Below are 21,561 nucleotides of genomic sequence, written 5' to 3' on the forward strand. Positions count from 1 at the left end.
AACCCTCAGTTTGTTCTCTATGGTTAAGAGTCTCTTGTGGTTTATTTCCCTCTCTCCTTTTCCCCTCCTCCCCCACCCCTTCCCATATGTTCATCTGTTTTGTTTCTTAAATTCCACATATGAGTAAAAGCATACATATATGTATTCTTAATCAAGGGAAGTTGTGCAGTGATCACGAAAAGACTTCCAAGCATTCCCAGATTCTAGGTGACAGAAACCGAAGTGGAATTTAGTATGCTAAATATTCATTAAGAAGCATTCTCTTGGGATCAGTACCTGTGTCAGGGAGGGAAAGGAAGCCAGATGGAGCAGAAGGAGCAGTCACCCTCAATGCCAGCTCTGGGACAGCGTCGGCTGGAGTCAGCATAGCCCTTCAGAACTGTCCTGGGTTGGACTAAGATGTCCAAGTCTTTCTTTATTTTTTTTTTCAATATATGAAATTTATTGTCAAATTGGTTTCCATACAACACCCAGTGCTCATCCCAAAAGGTGCCCTCCTCAATACCCATCACCCACCCCCCCTTCCCTCCCACCCCCCATCAACCCTCAGTTTGTTCTCAGTTTTTAAGAGTCTCTTATGCTTTGGCTCTCTCCCACTCTAACCTCTTTTTTTTTTTTCCTTCCCCTCCCCCATGGGTTTCTGTTAAGTTTCTCAGGATCCACATAAGAGTGAAAACATATGGTATCTGTCTTTCTCTGTATGGCTTATTTCACTTAGCATCACACTCTCCAGTTCCTACAAAGGGCCATATTTTGTTCTTTCTCATTGCCATGTAGTACTCCATTGTGTATATAAACCACAATATCTTTATCCATTCATCAGTTGATGGACACTTAGGATCTTTCCATAATTTGGCTATTGTTGAGAGTGCTGCTATAAACATTGGGGTACAAGTGCCCCTATGCATCAGTACTCCTGTATCCCTTGGGTAAATTCCTAGCAGTGCTATTGCTGGATCATAGGGTAGGTCTATTTTTAATTTTCTGAGGAACCTCCACACTGTTTTCCAGAGTGGCTGCACCAATTTGCATTCCCACCAACAGTGCAAGAGTTTTCCCGTTTCTCCACATCCTCTCCAGCATCTATAGTCTCCTGATTTGTTCATTTTGGCCACTCTGACTGGCGTGAGGTGATATCTGAGTGTGGTTTTGATTTGTATTTCCCTAATGAGGAGCGACGTTGAGCATCTTTTCATGTGCCTGTTGGCCATCCGGATGTCTTCTTTAGAGAAGTGTCTATTCATGTTTTCTGCCCATTTCTTCACTGGGTTATTTGTTTTTCGGGTGTGGAGTTTGGTGAGCTCTTTATAGATTTTGGATACTAGCCCTTTGTCCGATATGTCATTTGCAAATATCTTTTCCCATTCCGTTGGTTGCCTTTTAGTTTTGTTGGTTGTTTCCTTTGCTGTGCAGAAGCTTTTTATCTTCATAAGGTCCCAGTAATTCATTTTTGCTTTTAATTCCCTTGCCTTTGGGGATGTGTCGAGTAAGAGATTGCTACGGCTGAGGTCAGAGAGGTCTTTTCCTGCTTTCTCCTCTAGGGTTTTGATGGTTTCCTGTCTCACATTCAGGTCCTTTATCCATTTTGAGTATATTTTTGTGAATGGTGTGAGAAAGTGGTCTAGTTTCAACCTTCTGCATGTTGCTGTCCAGTTCTCCCAGCACCATTTGTTAAAGAGACTGTCTTTTTTCCATTGGATGTTCTTTCCTGCTTTGTCAAAGATTAGTTGGCCATACATTTGTGGGTCTAGTTCTGGGGTTTCTATTCTATTCCATTGGTCTATGTGTCTGTTTTTGTGCCAATACTATGCTGTCTTGATGATGACAGCTTTGTAGTAGAGGCTAAAGTCTGGGATTGTGATGCCTCCTGCTTTGGTCTTCTTCTTCAAAATTACTTTGGCTATTCGGGGCCTTTTGTGGTTCCATATGAATTTTAGGATTGCTTGTTCTAGTTTCGAGAAGAATGCTGGTGCAATTTTGATTGGGATTGCATTGAATGTGTAGATAGCTTTGGGTCGTATTGACATTTTGACAATATTTATTCTTCCAACCCATGAGCAGGGAATGTCTTTCCATTTCTTTATATCTTCTTCAACTACCTTCATAAGCTTTCTATAGTTTTCAGCACACAGATCTTTTACATCTTTGGCTAGATTCATTCCTAGGTATTTTATGCTTCTTGGTGCAATTGTGAATGGGATCAGTTTCTTTATTTGTCTTTCTGTTGCTTCATTGTTAGTGTATAAGAATGCAACTGATTTCTGTACATTGATTTTGTATCCTGCAACTTTGTTGAATTCATATATCAGTTCTAGCAGACTTTTGGTGGAGTCTATCGGATTTTCCATGTATAGTATCATGTCATCTGCAAAAAGTGAAAGCTTGACTTCATCTTTGCCAATTTTGATGCCTTTGATTTCCTTTTGTTGTCTGATTGCTGATACTAGAACTTCCAACACTATGTTAAACAACAGCGGTGAGAGTGGACATCCCTGTCGTGTTCCTGATCTCAGGGAAAAAGCTCTCAGTTTTTCCCCATTGAGGATGATGTTAGCTGTGGGCTTTTCATAAATGGCTTTTATGATCTTTAAGTATGTTCCTTCTATCCCGACTTTCTCAAGGGTTTTTATTAAGAAAGGGTGCTGAATTTTGTCAAAGGCCTTTTCTGCATCAATTGACAGGATCATATGGTTCTTATCTTTTCTTTTATTAATGTGATGTATCACGTTGATTGACTTGAGAATGTTGAACCAGCCCTGCAGCCCAGGAATGAATCCCACTTGATCATGTTGAATAATTCTTTTTATAGGCTGTTGAATTCGATTTGCTAGTATCATATTGAGAATTTTTGCATCCATATTCATCAGGGATATTGGCCTGTAGTTCTCTTTTTTTACTGGGTCTCTGTCTGGTTTAGGAATCAAAGTCATACTGGCTTCATAGAATGAGTCTGAAAGTTTTCCTTCCCTTTCTATTTCTTGGAATAGCTTGAGAAGGATAGGTATTATCTCTGCTTTAAATGTCTGGTAGAACTCCCCTGGGAAGCCATCTGGTCCTGGACTCTTATTTGTTGGGAGATTTTTGATAACCGATTCAATTTCTTCGCTGGTTATGGGTCTGTTCAAGCTTTCTATTTCCTCCTGATTGAGTTTTGGAAGAGTGTGGGTGTTTAGGAATTTGTCCATTTGCAGGTTGTCCAATTTGATGGCATATAATTTTTCATAGTATTCCCTGATAATTGCTTGTATCTCTGAAGGATTGGTTGTAATAATTCCATTTTCATTCATGATTTTATCTAGTTGGGTCATCTCCCTTTTCTTTTTGAGAAGCCTGTCTAGAGGTTTGTCAATTTTGTTTATTTTTTCAAAAAAACCAACTCTTGGTTTCGTTGATCTGCTCTACAGGTTTTTTAGATTCTATATTGTTTATTTCTGCTCTGATCTTTATTATTTCTCTTCTTCTGCTGGGTTTAGGCTGCCTTTGCTGTTCTGCTTCTATTTCCTTTAGGTGTGCTGTTAGATTTTGTATTTGGGATTTTTCTTGTTTCTTGAGATAGGCCTGGATTGCAGTGTATTTTCCTCTCAGGACTGCCTTCACTGCATCCCAAAGCGTTTGGATTGTTGTATTTTCATTTTCGTTTGTTTCCATATATTTTTTTTTATTTTTTTAACGTTTATTTTTGAGACAGAGAGAGACAGAGCATGAACGGGGGAGGGTCAGAGAGAGGGAGACACAGAATCTGAAACAGGCTTCAGGCTCTGAGCTGTCAGCACAGAGCCAGACGCGGGGCTCGAACTCACGGACCGCGAGATCATGACCTGAGCCAAAGTCGGCGGCTTAACCGACTGAGCCACCCAGGCGCCCCTCGTTTGTTTCCATATATTTTTTAATTTCTTCTCTAATTGCCTGGTTGACCCACTCATTCTTTAGTAGGGTGATGTCCAAGTCTTTATACTCCCACACTGATCTGTCACTGATGTGTGACATCCTAAGATAGGGCATTACCTTGAGCAGGGTGGCTGTCTGTACCTGAGGCAATCCCTGGAGAGGCTTGAGAATTGAAGGATGTCTGCAGAGAGCCTTCCTTGAAACTGTAACAAGAACGTCATCACTGAAGAGGAATCTGGGCAGCACATCCCAGTGTCCAGAACAAATATATTTTACTTTAGAGTAAAATTTTTGGGGGAAAGGGGGACAAAAGTGAAGCTGAAGGAGAAAAGGGATGGTAAAATTCTGACTGAAGAGTGTGTTCCTGTAGTTTTCAAATGGATGATATTGAATAATAAATCAGTGTAGTGTTTATATGCCTTTGGATACATATAAAAATTGATGTAAATTTGCTCCTAAAAATGTTAATACTTATAATATGCTGGTAATTGCATTTGTTATAGTGACTTAAAGGTATGATATTAGATCTTAAAGGTATGATATTAGACTTAAAGGTATGATTTTAGATGTCAAATAAATGTATGAGAGAGTACATTACTTTTCAAAATTAATTTAGGGAGTAGGTAAGAAAAAATGAAGAACACTGGTCATTTTGCAAATAAGAGTACTGAGACTCAGAGATGTTATAAGACTTACACACAGTCATACTAATAATATGAAACCAGACCCATAAAGCCCTTAAAAATTACCTGACCTTTCTTCCTTACCTGGTGGTTGTAAAGACCCATTAATCTACTATTTGTGAATGTACTTCTAAAAGAATAAAGCTCTCATCAAGAGTTTCTTAACCTAGAGAGCCTGGACCCTTCAAATTGCCAGTGGCAATATGTATATTTGTATACATTTGTGGGGGGAACACTTCTATAGCATTATAGCCACTATAGAGGAGACATATAAGCAAACCTTACTGTTAAGTTCATACATCTCTAACCCAGCCAATTGCTTTAATTCAAGTTCTTCTCTCTTGATTCTCTTATTTGAGTTTCATGCTTTCTGACCTCCTTGAACTCTCTTGCGTCTTCCCTCATTCAAAGATGGGAAACAGTCTTCATGCAGGGAAACCTCCTTGTATTAAATCTTACTTGTATTAAATCATTCCTGATCTCAACAGGGTGATCTAGTGTATGTTAACTATGGCCGGATTGAAGACTTCTTTAAACTAGAGAGGGACATGAAAATCAATTGCTCTGGGAAGATTGTGATTGCCAGATATGGGAAAATTTTCAGAGGAAATAAGGTAAAAGTCATTTCTTTTTCCTTGTCCCCAAATACAAAAAATTATGTCGTATCTTACATGTGTAGAAACATATCCTTCAAACTTTCTGAGGACTATAATCTTCTCATATTATATAACATGCCTACCTTATGGGGAGGACACACGTACTAGCTTAGGGATAAGGGTTTTAATGGGGTCTTTGGAGTTTGGGCCAATGACGAAGTTCAGGGAGAACAGAGCAGATTTTTCCATATTTACAGATTATGCCTGTGGTCTACAAAGAAGCATGAATGGGATTTTTTGTTACCATCGTATCTTTGTTTTAAATATTATCTTTGAAAATATCTACCTAATTAAATTTTAATAGTAATTATTATTGTAGGGACTCAGAGAAAACAATTTATACATAACAGTTTTTAAAAATGACTGTCACTTTGACCTGTAAATTTTTTTCCTTTTGTAAGAAATTAAATTTCCAAAATATTCCCTTCCATCCATAAAAGATAGAGAAATCTGGCCTGTAGGGTCTACTTGCTTCCTGTGCTTCTAGACTAATGCAAGAAAACAGCAAGTACTTGCTATCGCTATTACGGGCATTTTCCAAATCTGCTGCTGTGGGGGCTGATCTAGCCCTAGAAACCCATTTTTAGAACTTAAAGTAGGAAAAAGCAAGCGCCAGTTCTCTGTGAGATGTCCTTTGTTGCAGGTCTAAATGACAAAGTTTAAGTGTAATTTCAAAAAACCCGATATTATCAAATCTGGAACAACCAACCTGAAATAAAAAAGACGTTGTGTTTTCCAGGTTAAAAATGCCCAGCTGGCAGGGGCCAAAGGAGTCATTCTGTACTCAGATCCTGCTGATTACTTTGCCCCTGGGGTGAAGTCCTATCCAGATGGTTGGAATCTACCTGGTGGCGGTGTCCAGCGTGGAAATATCTTAAATCTTAATGGAGCAGGGGACCCTCTCACACCTGGTTACCCAGCAAATGGTGAGTGATCAGGCCTTAATCATCACAGGAAACTTAAAAACATTTTAAAGTGATTTTATTAAAGGATTTCAAACAAAGTATGTCTTTTTAAAATTCTCTGTGCATCAAAGAAGTAAGTTAAAGAGTTTCAGACACTGAAAAGTATTGCCTTAGCTTCCTAATCTCTTATTGGGAACCCCTGGGCCTGATGGGTTTTGGAATCCAGACATTTTCTGACATTTAAAAGTAATGTGATGCATATACCATTGATTGCGTAACACCCAGGAGGCTGGGATGGAATCCAGGAAGCAGACATATAAATACTTTTGCAGCAAAATATATGAATAATCATCCTTAGCAGAGGCAAATAATAAATGATAAAAATAAATAATATAAATAGCCACATGTCTGCTCTAATTAGATCGGCTGTGAAATGAGTTTGGATCAGATCAGGTTTTGATGCTAAGTAAATTCCCTCCAAATTTACGGCTTTTACAGTTTTTGGATTTCCTAGTTGCTGATAAGGGATAGCAGAAAAGAAGTTTTACAAATCCCCAAAATGGCACATTTAAAATATAGAGTCCTTTAAAGATTTATGAATCTTCTTAGAACATAGTATACTGTCATAGATTTTTTTTTTAAAAACAATACATGTTATCCTGTAATAAAATCACATAAATATACCTTAACTTCACTTACTTCTGGTTTTTACTCCCAAGTTAAAAAAAAAAAATGTAACCTCTCTTAATTTCTGTTTTACAAAGCTAAACTTACGAACATAAAATGAACTTACCTAGAATATTTCTGTTGCTTATCCTCAAATTTAAATGATAGTATTGTAGGGGAGAAATGTTATCCCTATGGGGCTTGTATTTACTGAATTTCCTTTTGTGCCCTATTCTTTTTTTTTTCTTACCCCTTTAGTTTTACTTTTTATTCTGGAATAGTTCTAAAATACGCAAACATAGAGATAATTATCAACATTTTGTCAATCTTGTTTCATCTCTTTATTCTGCCTTTTTTATTGTTACATAGGACAATTTTTAAATAAGTCCCATGTAATGTATCATTACATCATTTTACTCATAAAATGAATATGCTTTTGCAATCACCTTGTTCTTATTAGATAATTTAAAAATTTGGAGAAAAAAATGGAAAAATAACTCCTATTTTTTTAATCTGAGGAAATGACAGAAGGTTTTTATTTTGAAGTAGAGCCCATATGTAATAAAATACACAGATCTTAAGAATTGAGTTCAATGAAAATTTTAAATTGCATATGTCTGTGTCACTCAAAATAAGATATAGGACATTCTCATGACTCCAGAAAGTTCTCTTGTGCTCCTTTCTGGTCAAGCACTTTCTGGTATCTCTCACCATTGATTAATTTGCCTGGTTTTGAACTTCATATACAAGGACTCAGTGTATATTCTTTTGTAGCTCACTGTTCTTATTCAGTATACTGATTTGAGATCTGTCCGTGTTATTGTGTGTCTTAGTAGTTTGTTCTTTTAATTGCTGAGTAGAATTCTGTTGTGCGACTGGGCTACAGATCATTTATTCATGCTGATGTTGACAGACATCTGTGCTGTGTTCTGTGTTTAGCTGCCCAAATTCAGCTGCTGTGAATAATTTTGTACAGGTCTTCTATGTGGACATATATTTTCCTCCTTTCTTGAGTAAATACCTACGAGTAATTGCCGTGTCCTAATGCACAATTCTGTTTAACCTTACTTTTCTAAAGAGTGATCCAAAGTGATTGTATGATTTTACACTCTTGCACAGAATGTATGAGAGTTTCAGCTGCTCCACATACTCGCTAACGTTTGAAGGTGTCTTTTTATTTTAACAGTTCCAGTAGATGCAATATAAGAATGTGTTTAATGGGATTTACAGAAACACTTTTGAAAGGGACTCGGTTTGTACTGAAGCATGTCCAGCTTCTTTCAGAATATGCTTATAGACGTGGAATCACCGAGGCTGTTGGTCTTCCAAGTATTCCCGTTCATCCAGTTGGATACTACGATGCACAGAAGTTCCTGGAGTAAGTGTGTAAGAAACAAACAGATGGCTCTTTGGATAATTCTCTTTATCGGCAGTCTTTGACTATTGGCAATATTAACATCTGAATATTTCTCCACTATTCAGAAACACTGAAATTCTGTTAGATGGTGGAACCTACAATTTTATCACCATTTTAAAGAATAGTGGTTATTTTCTGGAATTTACTTTATGTAGTGCTATCCGGTATGTGACAGTCATGAGAATGACTTTCAGTTTCCAGCTGCAGGGGGCATGACTGATCAATGACTCCAGCGACAGTGCTTTGAAATCCACCACCCTGTTTGTGTCAAAGCCATGCTTCCTACTGGTGTTCCCAGTCAGTGACTAGTTGCAGCAGGGCACTAAAACAGGCCCATTATTGGGAGGCCCAGGACTCTTCTCATGGGAGACTTTGGCTCAGGATTCCATGACAGGTTTGTCCAACTAGATGCCACCACCCATGGCCCTTTTCTTCCTTCCTTTTCTCCTTTACCTCATATGAGACCTGCATTGCAGTCTATTGGCTTTTTCAGCTTTCCCTCACCCCCTTCCCATTTCCCTCACAGGCTTTTCCCCTAATAAATCTCTTACTCATCTAATCCACATATTGTCTAGTACTTGGATGACTTGGAACACCATATTGTGAGATCAATTCCATGTTATCTTCATCTTTATTCCTCTTCCCCTTCTGCTTTCCTGACATTGGAACCCTCTCTCCTTTCCTGCCCTGCTATGTCCCATCTGTAGGTCCTTTGTCCAGTGTCCTTCAGGAGGGAGAGAACATGACTTCTTTGAAAGTAGAATTGTGAGAGAAGCATCTTGCCAGTTAGTACCTTTTCTTATTTGAGTTTAAAGCATTCTTAATCATTTTATTCTAGTCTCTATAAGAAAACTTTTTATGACCTAATACAGTGCCCTTCTTATTTACAATTGAGGAGGTTGATATTCGGAGAAGTGGAGGGATCTGTCCCATTTAAGGGCAGTTTAAGGAACAGCACCTTCGTCTCTTTTATTTATAGGCTCTCAGCTTTTACCGTGTGGTTAGAATTCAGGATCCAGGCACAACTTTTGAGGGCACAGCAGACTATGCATTTGTCTAAACATATTTGTAAATCAAGTCAAATATTTGTCTATTTAAAAGATGAAAGTGATTATAACATTACTTGTAGTATTAGAAAACTGTCAATAACACTGATCTTCAAAAATTGCTAAGTAAGTCAGATATGTAGCTCTGGCTATGATAGTGCATAGAACCATTAAAACATATGTTGTACAAGAATATTTAATGTTATGGAAACATGCTTATGCTATACTACTAAGTGAAAATAGCAGAATTATCTATCTAGGTATCTATAGAAATATCTATATATAGATATGCAGATACATAAAGACAGAATAATCTCAATTATGTTAATTTTTTAAAATGACCCTGTAAAGGGGCGCCTGGGTGGCGCAGTCGGTTAAGCGTCCGACTTCAGCCAGGTCACGATCTCGTGGTCTGTGAGTTCGAGCCCCGCGTCAGACTCTGGGCTGATGGCTCAGAGCCTGGAGCCTGTTTCCAATTCTGTGTCTCCCTCTCTCTCTGCCCCTCCCCCGTTCATGCTCTGTCTCTCTCTGTCCCAAAAATAAATAAACGTTGAAAAAAAAAAAAATTTAAAATGACCCTGTATTATCTTTGTAATTAAAAAAAGAATGCATGGAAGGAAGATCATATGGAATTTATTTGAAGTGTATTTAGCTATGTTTACTATTTGACTGCTCTGGTTAACTAGGTCAGCATTGGCTAGGTCCTAAATGTGTATTAGAATTACTTGATCAGAAAAAAATCACAAATGGAGTTTATCTCTAATGTATTCAAGTCAGCTTCTCTAAGCCATCTTGTAAATACAATCATCATTAATAACATAATTTCTATGGAAAAGTGGACTTTGCATTAAAAACACCATAATTTAAAAGGAACTTTGGAAATACAATCTACATGGAAGTAGGAGATGATCTTTATATGTTAAAAGCAATAAGACAGCTCCTATCTCATCTTTCATACTTTCTAAGATATAATGAAATATTCTTCAGGAATTTAGTCTTACATATTTTTTTCAAAGAACATATCATTTGTTTATGAATTTCACTGTGAAAATTTACTCCCGATGCACACTTAGGAGTATGCTAGTTGTCCCTGATAGTCAATTCTCAGATGCCCACAAAAGGTTAGCCGCTTAGCATTATGTATTAATTAGAAAAGAATTGCTAACATCATAACATGAAAGTTTCTTCATAAATGTGTGTGAAGACAAGAAGAGATATAAAGTCATATAATGGCCCAAGAATGTTGCGAATTTCAATAAAAAGTTGATGAGATGTGAGGTGCCTGGGTGGCTCAGTCACTTAAGGGTCTGACTTTTGATCTCAGCTCAAGCCTTGATCTCAGAGTCGTGAGTTCAAGCCCTGTGTTGGACTCCAGGCTGGATGTGAAGCCTATTAAAAAAAAAAAAAGGTGAGGGGCTCCTGGGTGGCTCAGTCAGTTGGGAGGCTGACTTTGGCTTGGGTCATGATCTCACGTTCCATGAGTTCAAGCCCCACATCAGGCTCTGTACTGACAGCCTGGATCCTGCTTCAGATTCTGTGTCTCCCTCTCTCTCTGCCCCTCCCCCATTTGTGCTGTGCCTCTCTCTGTCTTTCAAAAATGAGTAAATGTTAAAAAAAAAATTAAAAAAAGAGTTTATGAGATGTGAGTTTAGTAAAGCAAAACCACATTTACTTGGGTGGGAGGGAAAAGGGACACATGTGTTTTTTTCTATTCTTCTTTACATCTCTGTTGAAGGGAATGTGATTATATGGTTTTCATTTGCCTCCCTGAGAAACTACTAGGATTGATACCAGTATCAACAATAATAATGACAATAACAATAATAATAGCATCTATCATGCAGTTATTTGTCAATTTTATCAAAGAATCAACTTTTGGTGTAATGGATTTTCTCTATTTTTTCCTCTTTTCTGTAATTATTTTTGTTACAGTATTTATTGTTCTCTTTCTTATGCTCAATACAAGTTTAGTTTGCCTTCATTGTCCCGTTTTTTAAGGTGGAAGACTAGTTTATTGATTGATGTCTTTCTCCTTTTTTTAAAAATTTATTTTAATGTTTATTTATTTTTGAGAGAAAGAGAGACAGAGCATGAATGGTGGAGGGGCAGAGAGAGACAGGGAGACACAGAATCAGAAGCAGGCTCCAGGCTCTGAGCTGTCAGCACAGAGCCTGACACGGGGCTTGAACTCACCAACTGAAAGATCATGACTAGAGCTGCAGTCAGACGCTCAACTGACTGAGCCACCCAGGTGCCCCAATGTCTTTCTCCTTTTTAAATGTAGATGTTTACAGGTATACTTTTCCTCCAAGCACTGCTTTAGCTGCATCCCATAGGATTAGATACATCATGTCTGCATTTTCATTCATCACTAAGTATTTCCTAATTATTCTTGGGATTTTTTCTTTCACCCATTGTGTATTTAGGAGTTAGTTCTTTGATTTCTATATATATTTCCATATATTTCCCAAATTCCCATCCTTAATTGTTAAATTCTTACTTTTGTGGTTGGATTAATAAACAGATTGTATAATTTATAAAAGGGTTGCATGACTGCAGCCATTTAAATTCATTTAAACTGATTTTATAGCCTAATATATAGTCTATCCTGAAAAAATGTTCCATAGGTGCTTGGGAAGAACATGCATTCAGCTCTTGTCAGATGGCATGTTCTAGATATGCCACATGACATTTCTGGCTTGTCAGCTTCTTCAGCTCCAAGTCTGGGATAGATAAGCCAAAAAATAAACAGAGGAACTCATCTTTGTCTTTTCTTATACCCTGAAGTCCCAGCCTAGGCTTTGAGAGCCTAATGTGTGTTGTATATACTTATGGCCCAGAGAATTTAGTTGTACTTAACCAGAAGAATAGGGTAAAGCTCATCTGCATCTTTCCAGAAGCAGTCTTACTTCTTTTCAAGCTTCTATCATGGTACCCTAATCCCTTATTCCCCAGCCAGACCAATCACCATGCCTTACACTTGCTTTATACTTCTCTGCATTTGTACCTCTTCCTGTCATACTTAGTACCTAGAATGCTCTCCATGTCATCTTCCCATGCCCAGATCTTAACTCATCCTTTAAAATTGAGATAAGTAAAACCTCTAAAAAGTTGTTCATGTTCCCACAAGCTAAATCATGACCTGAGCTAAAGTCAGACTCTTAACCAACTGAGCCACCCAGGTGCCCCTCTACTTAAAAAAAATAAAAATTAAAATTAAAAAGTTTACAAAAATTTCGTGAAGCTTTTACAGACTGTTGATTGAAGTAAAATCATTTCCTTTGCTCTTTATGAGTGAAGATACCTTGTGAAAGATTAACATGTCCATATTTGGGGATATATTTATCAGTAGGAGAAATAACAAAATGGAAAATCCCAGAATTTGACATCAGAGCTCTTTCCTCACAGCATTCCCTGGAGGCATGTTAAACAGACTTTCTATTAGAAACTGGGAACGAAGAGTCTGGATTCTTCCCAAACGTTTGACCCTCAGCTATACCACTTACCAGCTGCATGACTCCAAGCAAGTTGCCTATCTCTCTAAGCCTCACGCCCTCATCTCTGAAGTAGGAGGAACTTCTACTTCAGACTTCAGACTAGGAACCTAGTCTACTTCAGACTAGGAACTTAGACTCTACCTCCTAAGAGTCCGAGTAAGGGTTAACTGGCATATCCCTGACTCCTGAAGCTATCATGAGCAGGCACTCAAGAAAGCAAGCTCATTGACATTTTAGCTGATAGCTCCAAAGTTTTTCTTCAGCTAATAATACTTTTTGTGTTCCATAGGAAAATGGGTGGATCAGCACCGCCAGACAGCAGCTGGAAAGGAAGTCTCCAAGTGCCCTACAATGTTGGCCCTGGCTTTATTGGAAACTTTTCTACGCAGTTAAGAGACTATTTTTATTGTAACTCTCAGGCAAGGAAAAGTTTTTTCAAAAAAAAAAAAAAATACTTACAGAGGATGACTGGAAAAGTAAAATATATCTGGTACCAAAAGGGAACAAAGCCACAGGTTGTAGAGGGGAATACACTTACATCATTTGTATTGGACAGCTGGACAATGTAATTCTTGCATGTGTACATTTAGAAATCTTTAAAATGATGTAAGAGTTAAAAAATTGCAGGTGGCAAAGTGTTAACCAGGATTTTCAGAATGCATTCTTTATTTTTGCATTAGAAAAGTCAAGATGCACATCCATTCTAACAATAAAGTAACCAGAATATACAATGTGATCGGAACTCTCAGAGGAGCAGTGGAACCAGGTAAATTAATCATTTGCTCAGCAAATATTGATTGAGCAATCCTTCCGGGCCGGGCACTGCTCTGAGCTCTGGGAATGTAAGGTGAACAAAGCACTTCTTGGCCCTAATGGAACTTACATGGACACAAAATATACAAATTGAGGTAATTTTGTATTGGGATACATGTTTGAAGAAGAGTAAACGTGGGGCTAAGTTGGTTAGATGCCCAAGGACAGTAAATGTGAAGCTGTGCATGCTTCAATTAAAGGATCGAGGGAGAAAGGTCAGGGAGGGATCATTGTGAGGTCTTTTCTCTGGGTTTTCTGGATTTGTTTACCACGTAGTTTGCTTGGGGTAATATTTCATGTTAACTACAAACATCTATGTGAAAGATAACACTATTAGAAGATTAAGGTAACCTTGAATTAATGAATCCTTTATGTAGTCTTATCTTCTATTGAAGTTAATGAGATCTATAGACACATGATTTCCACAGAATTTCAGATACCCTGCAGCTTACTCTATTCTGTAAATAGTCTTACTTCATTGTGTTTCAATTCCTTAAGGATTAGGGTAATATATTTCTGACTAACAGGCATACAGTTAAATCACATATTTTTTGTAGAAGCAGCCAATGCTTTCTTTCAGGGATAAAGAATACTGGTATACTTCCAGAGGGTACTAAATAATATGTAACTGGCAATTCACTGAATCTCACTGACTACCTGTTTTGTGCCAGCTCTGTATTAGGCATTGGGGATGGAGGGAAAAAATGAAGACATAAGCCAGGGAAGAGGAGCCATACATTCAAGCGTGGTAAATGCTTTGTCAGATATGGTGGTAGGATTGCTCTGAGAGCTGGAGAGTGGGAGCAATTCTGTCCCCTGGGGAAGCTAGGAAAGGGTCATGGAGAGGTAAAATCGTTGATCTGTGTCTTGAAAACTGAATGGGAGTAGGAAGTGGAGAACATACTATGAGGCCACTGTGTTCTCTTACTCTGAAAATACTGGAAACAAAGTTTTAAGTAGCTAAGAGAGGAGTGACAGAGAATTATAAAAAGAGATGGATAGAATAATTCCATAGTTACTTATTATTACTTATGTCTCTTTTTAAAATTTTTTTTCAACGTTTTTTATTTATTTTTGGGACAGAGAGAGACAGAGCATGAACGGGGGAGGGGCAGAGAGAGAGGGAGACACAGAATCGGAAACAGGCTCCAGGCTCCGAGCCATCAGCCCAGAGCCCGACACGGGGCTCGAACTCACTGACCGCGAGATCGTGACCTGGCTGAAGTCGGACGCTCACCTGACTGCACCACCCAGGCGCCCCTACTTATGTCTCTTTTTACATTTACTTAGAGAGAGCATGTGCAAGTGAGTGGGGGAGGGGCAGAGAGAGAGAGGGAGAGAGAGAATCCCAAGCAGGCTCCACACCTCGGTGCAGAACCCATGCAGGTCTTGAACCCACGAACCGTGAGATCATGACATGAGCTGAAATCAAGAGTTGGACACTTAACCAACTGAGTGCCCCAGGTGCCCCATCACTTACATGTTTATGATTGTTATTGTACGTTGTACACTGAGTATACCTTTGCTTGTCCCATCTACTCTCTTTGTCCATCAAAATCAGACCAAAATAGTATATTTACACAAGTCTTCAGGAACCTTGCTCTTTCTTTGAGTCGTGAGTGCTCTGTGTTTAGATGTTCTTGACTCACTTGCAGTTTGCTCTGTTATTGACCTGGAATGACAAATAATTTTGCAATGATGCTTCCTAGACAGATATGTCATTCTTGGAGGTCACCGTGACTCATGGGTGTTTGGAGGCATCGACCCTCAGAGTGGAGCAGCTGTTGTTCATGAAATTGTGAGGAGTTTTGGGACACTGAAAAAAGAAGGTAATGTAAACAGCAAGGGAAAAGATCATCCTCTCTGAATCTCAATTTGGTCCTCTGTAAAGTGTGTAAAATTACCACCTTCTCGTAGGTCTGAGAGAGGGTCCAACTGACAGGATACGTGCAAACATCAAGTGCTTGGTAATACCTAGTAGCATAGAACAGCTTTCAGTAACTAGTTGCCATGTTTCTTGTGTAGGTTAGATAATTATATTGTTTACTTATTTTTGCTTATTTATATAATAATGTTTACATTATTGATATTTATAAAGTTATAATCTGAAATAAGGGAATTATACTGTTAGGGGTCGCTCTTGACAACAAAGAAGGTGGAGACGCATTTCTTCATAGAAGACAAACCAAAGTTAGGTCATGGGCCAACGTGTCCTGATCAGAGAACTGTGAGCAGAAGTTCCTTCCTCCCTTCTAGCCTCACACAACAGGTCAAGGGCATCAAGTAAGGGAGGGGATTGAAGCTTGCTCTGAGAAGTTTTGGTGTCTGTCTAATAGGATTCTCAGAAGTTTGATGTTTGCGTCCCCACATCCTCAGTCTTGGTGTGCTCTCCTAAAACTTAGGTTTAAACTCCTAGCTCCATTGCTTCAGTCCTTTTAGAATCTTCATATGAAAACAAAGATAACACTTAGTTCAAATGATTGCTTTTTAAAATAAATCACACATTGAGAGCAGAAAGTCCACTCTCTTTACTGACCCTGCAAACCAGGGTGTGGGGCTCTAATTGTGACCCGTGTTTTTTTAGCAGCAATAACAACCAACAGCAAAACTGTATTAAGTTTGTACAATACTTGTTTTCACAGAGAAAGTGCTTTCACGTATTCTTTGTTTTGAACTCCTAGCAACCAGGGAGAAGTTTACTTAGTTATTTCTGTTCTCATTTCACAAATAAGCTAACCAAGTTTCACAGAATTGAGGGAGTCATCCATGGCTGTATAGCTAGTGTGTGGCAGAGTCAAAGAACCCAGGTTTAAACTCAAATTTCTGGGGGTGCCTGGGTGGCTCAGTCGGTTAAGCGTCCGACTTCAGCTCAGGTCATGATCTCGCAGTCTGTGAGTTCGAGCCCCGCGTTGGGCTCTGTGCTGACAGCTCAGAGCCTGGAGCCTGTTTCAGATTCTGTGTCTCCCTCTCTCTCTGACCCTCCCCCATTCATACTCTGTCAATCCCTGTCTCAAAAATAAATAAACATTAAAAAAAAATTTTTTAAATAAAATAAACTCAAATTTCTGGCTACTAGCCCACAAAACCATGTCTCTCTTTAAAACAAAATGTAAAAGGGCTCTATTATTTTTTTTCCACAAAGCTATTTTATGTTTTAAGAACACAGAATTATGAAGATCTGAATTTACAAAGCTCATAAATTAGGTAGTGTTGAACATGAACACAAAAAATTTTATGATTTTGCAATAAGATTCCCTATGATAAATACAAAACATTGCAGTGACAATGATAGAGTATGCCAAGAGAGTGCAATGATGAGGAATAATAATTCATAGGAAATTTGAATTATGTTATTAACAAATTGACAAAACACTGGACTCAGCTGTAGGGATACACATTCTTAAGCAGAAATGAACTGTTTGCGGAAAAAATGACACATTTTTGAGCACGTTTGAAGTGCTGTGTTTGTAAACACGACTCCATTTAATCTTCCTAACAATCAAGGAGTATCTTCATCTCACTTTGGTTTTTCTGGTGTACAGATGAAGAGAGGGAAGCGGAGGAAGCTTGCATAACTTCCCCTCGGTCATAGTGCTAGTAGGTGAAAGAACTGGGATTTGAAATAAGATCTTTCTTTAACTCCAAGGTCAGTGTTTATCACTCCAAGCCATATTACCTCCTTGTTGAGTTATGCTGAATTATTGCAGCAGCCACAGACATCAGTATTGCTAACTGAGCTTCTGTTGACTAATTCTGGCAAAGAATGGAGTGAAATCACACAACCAGCTGACACTGAACAATTGCGTGCATGATGCCAGAATGTGGAAGAGTTGTAAGGAATTTTCTCTCGGTTCGATCTGCTCTCAGAGCACAGACCACATCTAGCACTTTCTTCTTTCACTCCGGGCAGCTGCAGGGCACAGATGGCTGCCTGTGTATATCCAATCATTATAAACTGTTTAGAATATTATGACCTAATGGAATTTTTGGTACGTGTACATCCCCCCCCTCCCACTTTTCAGTGCAAATGTGCTCGTTTGTACTGACAAATCAGCTTTAACATCTCACAAAAGAAAATGATATAAGTAAAAATTCTCACTATAGTTCACATTTTCTAAACAAACAGTGGAATTTTAGTGTGGTTTTGCTGTTGAGTTTTACAGTGTCTTGGATATATAATGCATTTTCCCAGCATTTATGTGTATACACATATATTTTAGGATGGAGACCTAGAAGAACAATTTTGTTTGCAAGCTGGGATGCAGAAGAATTTGGTCTTCTTGGCTCTACTGAGTGGGCAGAGGTTAGTTGATAATTTGCTACAGTATAAATTTTCACAACAAAGCAGTTAGGATTTATCAAAGACGCAAAAATAACAAGTGAATTCAGTGAGAACATATTCAAACTTTTTTTTTTCCAGAAAATCTGACACAACATATCCTTGTCCAAAAAGAAAAATCTCTTTGTCATTAAAGAACGGTTTTGTTTGAACTTCTAAAGGTACTTAATGTCAATTGTCAAAGTAATTTAGTTTTCATTTTCTGGGAGTTTTATGGCAAATAAGTAAATTCACTAGAAACCAAACATCAAAATAAGGTTTCACATTTCTATTACCCTTTGCAAATTAACTACTAAAGCTAACCACATTAAAATAACCCCTTGAGCTTATACAGTAAGGTATACTTTTCAGATTTATGTTCCTTATATCCTAATGACTGACTCTAAATTAAATCATGCTAGAAATGAGGTAGAAAGTCTCACTGCAGAATATTTGATAGGCACCTTTAAAAGTAAATTTACCTTTATGCAGATGTTATACACACACCAAGTGGTCATCACAAATCAGAAACTAGTAATAGACTTGCGAAAAATAAAGAGGAATGAATCCAAGTATTTCACTAAAGAAAGCCAACGAACCATGAGAGAGCAAAGAAAGGAACAGAGAAAAACTGCAAAACAGCCATAAAACAAGTAACAAAATGGCAGTAAGTTACATCCCATCAATAATTACTTTGAATGTAAATGGACTAAACACTCTGATCTAAAAACAAAGGGGAATGGAATGGATTAAAAAACAAGGCCCATTTACATTCCGCCTAAAAGATACTTATTTTAGACCTCAAGACATATGCAGATAGAAAATGAAGGATGGAGAAACATTTATACAAATGGATGTGAAAAGAAATCTGGGGTAGTAATACAGTGGACAAAGTAGACTTTAAAACAAAGACTGTAATAAGAGACAAAGAAGGACAGTATACAGTCATCAAAGATACAGTTATAAGAAGATACAACAATTGTAAATATTTATGTGCCCAAAATGAAAGCACCCAAATACATAAAGCAGTTAATAACAAACATAAAGGAACTAATTGATAATAATACAATGCTAGTAGGGGACACTCCATTTACATCAGTGGATAGATAATCCAATCAGAAAAATCAAAAAGGAAACAGGGGCTTTGAATGACACACTGGACCATTCTTTTCAAGTGTACGTGGAACATTCTCCAGAATAGGTCATATATTAGGCCACAAAACAAGCCTCAACAAGTTCCGAAAGATCAAAGTCATACCATGCATCTTTTCTGACCACAATGCTATAAAACTAGAAATCGACCACAAGAAAAAATTTTGTAAAGACCACAAAACATGGAGGTTAAACAACATGCTACTAAACAATGAATAGGTCAACCAAGAAATCAAAGAAGAAATTAAAAAAACACATGGAGACAAATGACAATGAAACGCAATGGTCCAAAATCTTTGGGATGCAGCAAAAGCAGTTCTAAGAGGGAAGTTTATAGCAATATAGGCCTAAATCAAGAAGCAAGAAAAATCTTAAACAAAAGGAGAAAAAGAAGAACAAACAAGAACAAACAAAATCCAAAATCAGTAGAAGGAAGGGAATAATAAAGATTAGAGCAGAAATAAACAAAATAGAAACAAAAAATAATAATAATAATAGAACAGATCAATGAAACCACCAGCTTGTTCTTGAAAAGATCAATAAAGTTGGTAAACCTTTAGCTAGACTCATAAAAAAAAAACAACAAAAAAAAACAAAAACAAAAAACAAAACAAAAAAACCCAAAAAAACAAAGAAAGAGAGAGGGTACTCAAAATCAGAGATGAAAGAGAAGAAATAACCTCAACAAAATGTTAGCTAACTGAATCCAAAAATACATTTAAAAAGTCATTCACCATGATTGAGTGGGTTTTATTCCTGTGTGGTATATTTGCAAATCAATCAACGTGATACATCATATCAACAAGAGAATGGATAAAAAATATATAATCATTTAACAGATGGAGAAAAGCATTTGACAAAATACAACATCCATTCATGATGAAAACCCTCAACAAAGTAGGTTTAGAGGGAACATACTTCAACATAATAATGAAAATCCACAGCTGAACATCATACTAAATAGTGAAAAACAAAACTTTTTTCATGTAAGGTCCAGAACAAAACAAGGAGGTCTCACCATTTTTATTCAACATGGAACTGGAAGGCCTAGCCATAGCAATTGGACAAGAGAAAGGAATCAAAGGCATCCAAATTGGTAAGGAAGAAGCAAAACTTTCACTATATGCAGATGGCATATAGACATATATGCAGATTGCTGCAAAGCAATCTACAGGTTGAGGTATCAAGGCTGGAGGTATCATAATTCTAAATTTGAAGTTATACTACCATGCTGTAGTAATCCAAACAGTATGGTACTGGCACGAAAGTAGACACATAGATCAGTAGAATAGAATAGAATGCCCAAAAATAAACCCACAATTATATGGTCAATTAGCCTTTGACAAAGACCGCTTTCTTACATCATTCACAAAAATAAACTCAAAGTGGATTAAGGACCTAAATGTGAGACCTGAAACCATAAAAATCCTAAAAGAGCAAAGGCAGTACTTTCTATTACATTGGCCATAGCAACATTTTTTCTCAATATGTCTCCTGAGGCAAAGGAAACAAAAGCAAAAATAAACTATTGAGATTACATCAATATAAAAACCTTCTGAACAGCAAAGGAAACCATGAATGATACTGAAAGACAACCTACTGAATGGGAGAAGATATTTGTAAAATATACAAAGAACTATTACAACTCAACACACACAAAAACAAGTAATCTGATAAAAAATAATAATAAGTAGAAGAAGACATGAACAGGCATTCTCCCAAGAAGATATATAGATGGCCAATAGACACATGAAAAGATGCTCAACATCACTTATCACCAAGAAATGGAAATCAAAACCATGAAGGATCACCTCACACCTGATAGAATGGCTAAAATCAAAAGTGTTGGCAAGATGTGAAGAAAAAGGAACCTCATGCATTGTTGGTCAGACTGTAAACTGGTGCAGCCACTGTGGAAAACAGTATGGAGGCTCCTCAAAAAATTGAAAATAGAACTACCCTATAATCCAGTAATTCCACAACTGGTAATTACTGAAAGAATACAAAAAACACTAATTCAAAAAGATTAATGCACTCTATGTTTATAGTAGCATTATTTACAATAGCCAAGTTATGGAAGCAGCCCAAGTGTCCATTAATAGATGGACAAACAAGATGTGGTGTGTATATATATATATATATATATATATATATATATGCCCACACACATATATATGTAATGGAATATTATTAAGCCACAAAAAGAATGAAATCCTGCCATTTGCAACAACATGGTTGGATCCAGAGAGTATAATGCTAAGTGAAATAAGTCAGTCAGAGAAAGACAAATACCATATGATTTCACTCATATGTGAAATTTAAGAAACAAAACAAACAACGAGGGAAGAAAGAGAGGAGAGAGAAACCAAGAAAGAGACTTAACTGTAGTGAACAAACTGATGGCTACCAGAGGGGAGGGTGGGGGGATGGGTGAAATAGGTGAAGGGGATTTAAAAGTACACTTATCATGATGAGCACTGGATAATTGTTGAATTGTTGAATCACTATATTATACACCTG

The 21,561-nt window shown here is 37.5% G+C and overlaps 1 protein-coding gene and 1 long non-coding RNA gene across 5 annotated transcripts in view; one reads left to right on the top strand and one right to left on the bottom strand.

Annotated features, from left to right (window-relative positions):
• Positions 1-21,561, bottom strand: part of LOC147576806 (uncharacterized) — an 859,087-nt gene that overhangs the window by 552,071 nt on the left and 285,455 nt on the right. The gene's annotated exons all lie outside the window — the stretch shown is intronic.
• The window catches only part of LOC112864913 (Putative N-acetylated-alpha-linked acidic dipeptidase), a 66,270-nt gene that overhangs the window by 19,515 nt on the left and 25,194 nt on the right, over positions 1-21,561 (top strand). For all 4 annotated transcript variants that reach the window (XM_086678551.1, XM_086678550.1, XM_025927922.2 and 1 more), the window contains exons 5-11: positions 5,060-5,185; positions 5,967-6,153; positions 8,083-8,176; positions 13,048-13,146; positions 13,439-13,524; positions 15,281-15,400; positions 17,792-17,874. In XM_086678551.1, the coding sequence (XP_086534677.1) occupies positions 5,060-5,185; positions 5,967-6,153; positions 8,083-8,176; positions 13,048-13,146; positions 13,439-13,524; positions 15,281-15,400; positions 17,792-17,874 (795 nt within the window). The remainder of the gene's footprint in view (positions 1-5,059; positions 5,186-5,966; positions 6,154-8,082; positions 8,177-13,047; positions 13,147-13,438; positions 13,525-15,280; positions 15,401-17,791; positions 17,875-21,561) is intronic.

The sequence above is a fragment of the Puma concolor genome, chromosome D1, assembly GCF_028749965.1.
Source record: "Puma concolor isolate L17-30 chromosome D1, mPumCon1.1.hap2, whole genome shotgun sequence".
Taxonomy (NCBI): domain Eukaryota; kingdom Metazoa; phylum Chordata; class Mammalia; order Carnivora; family Felidae; genus Puma; species Puma concolor.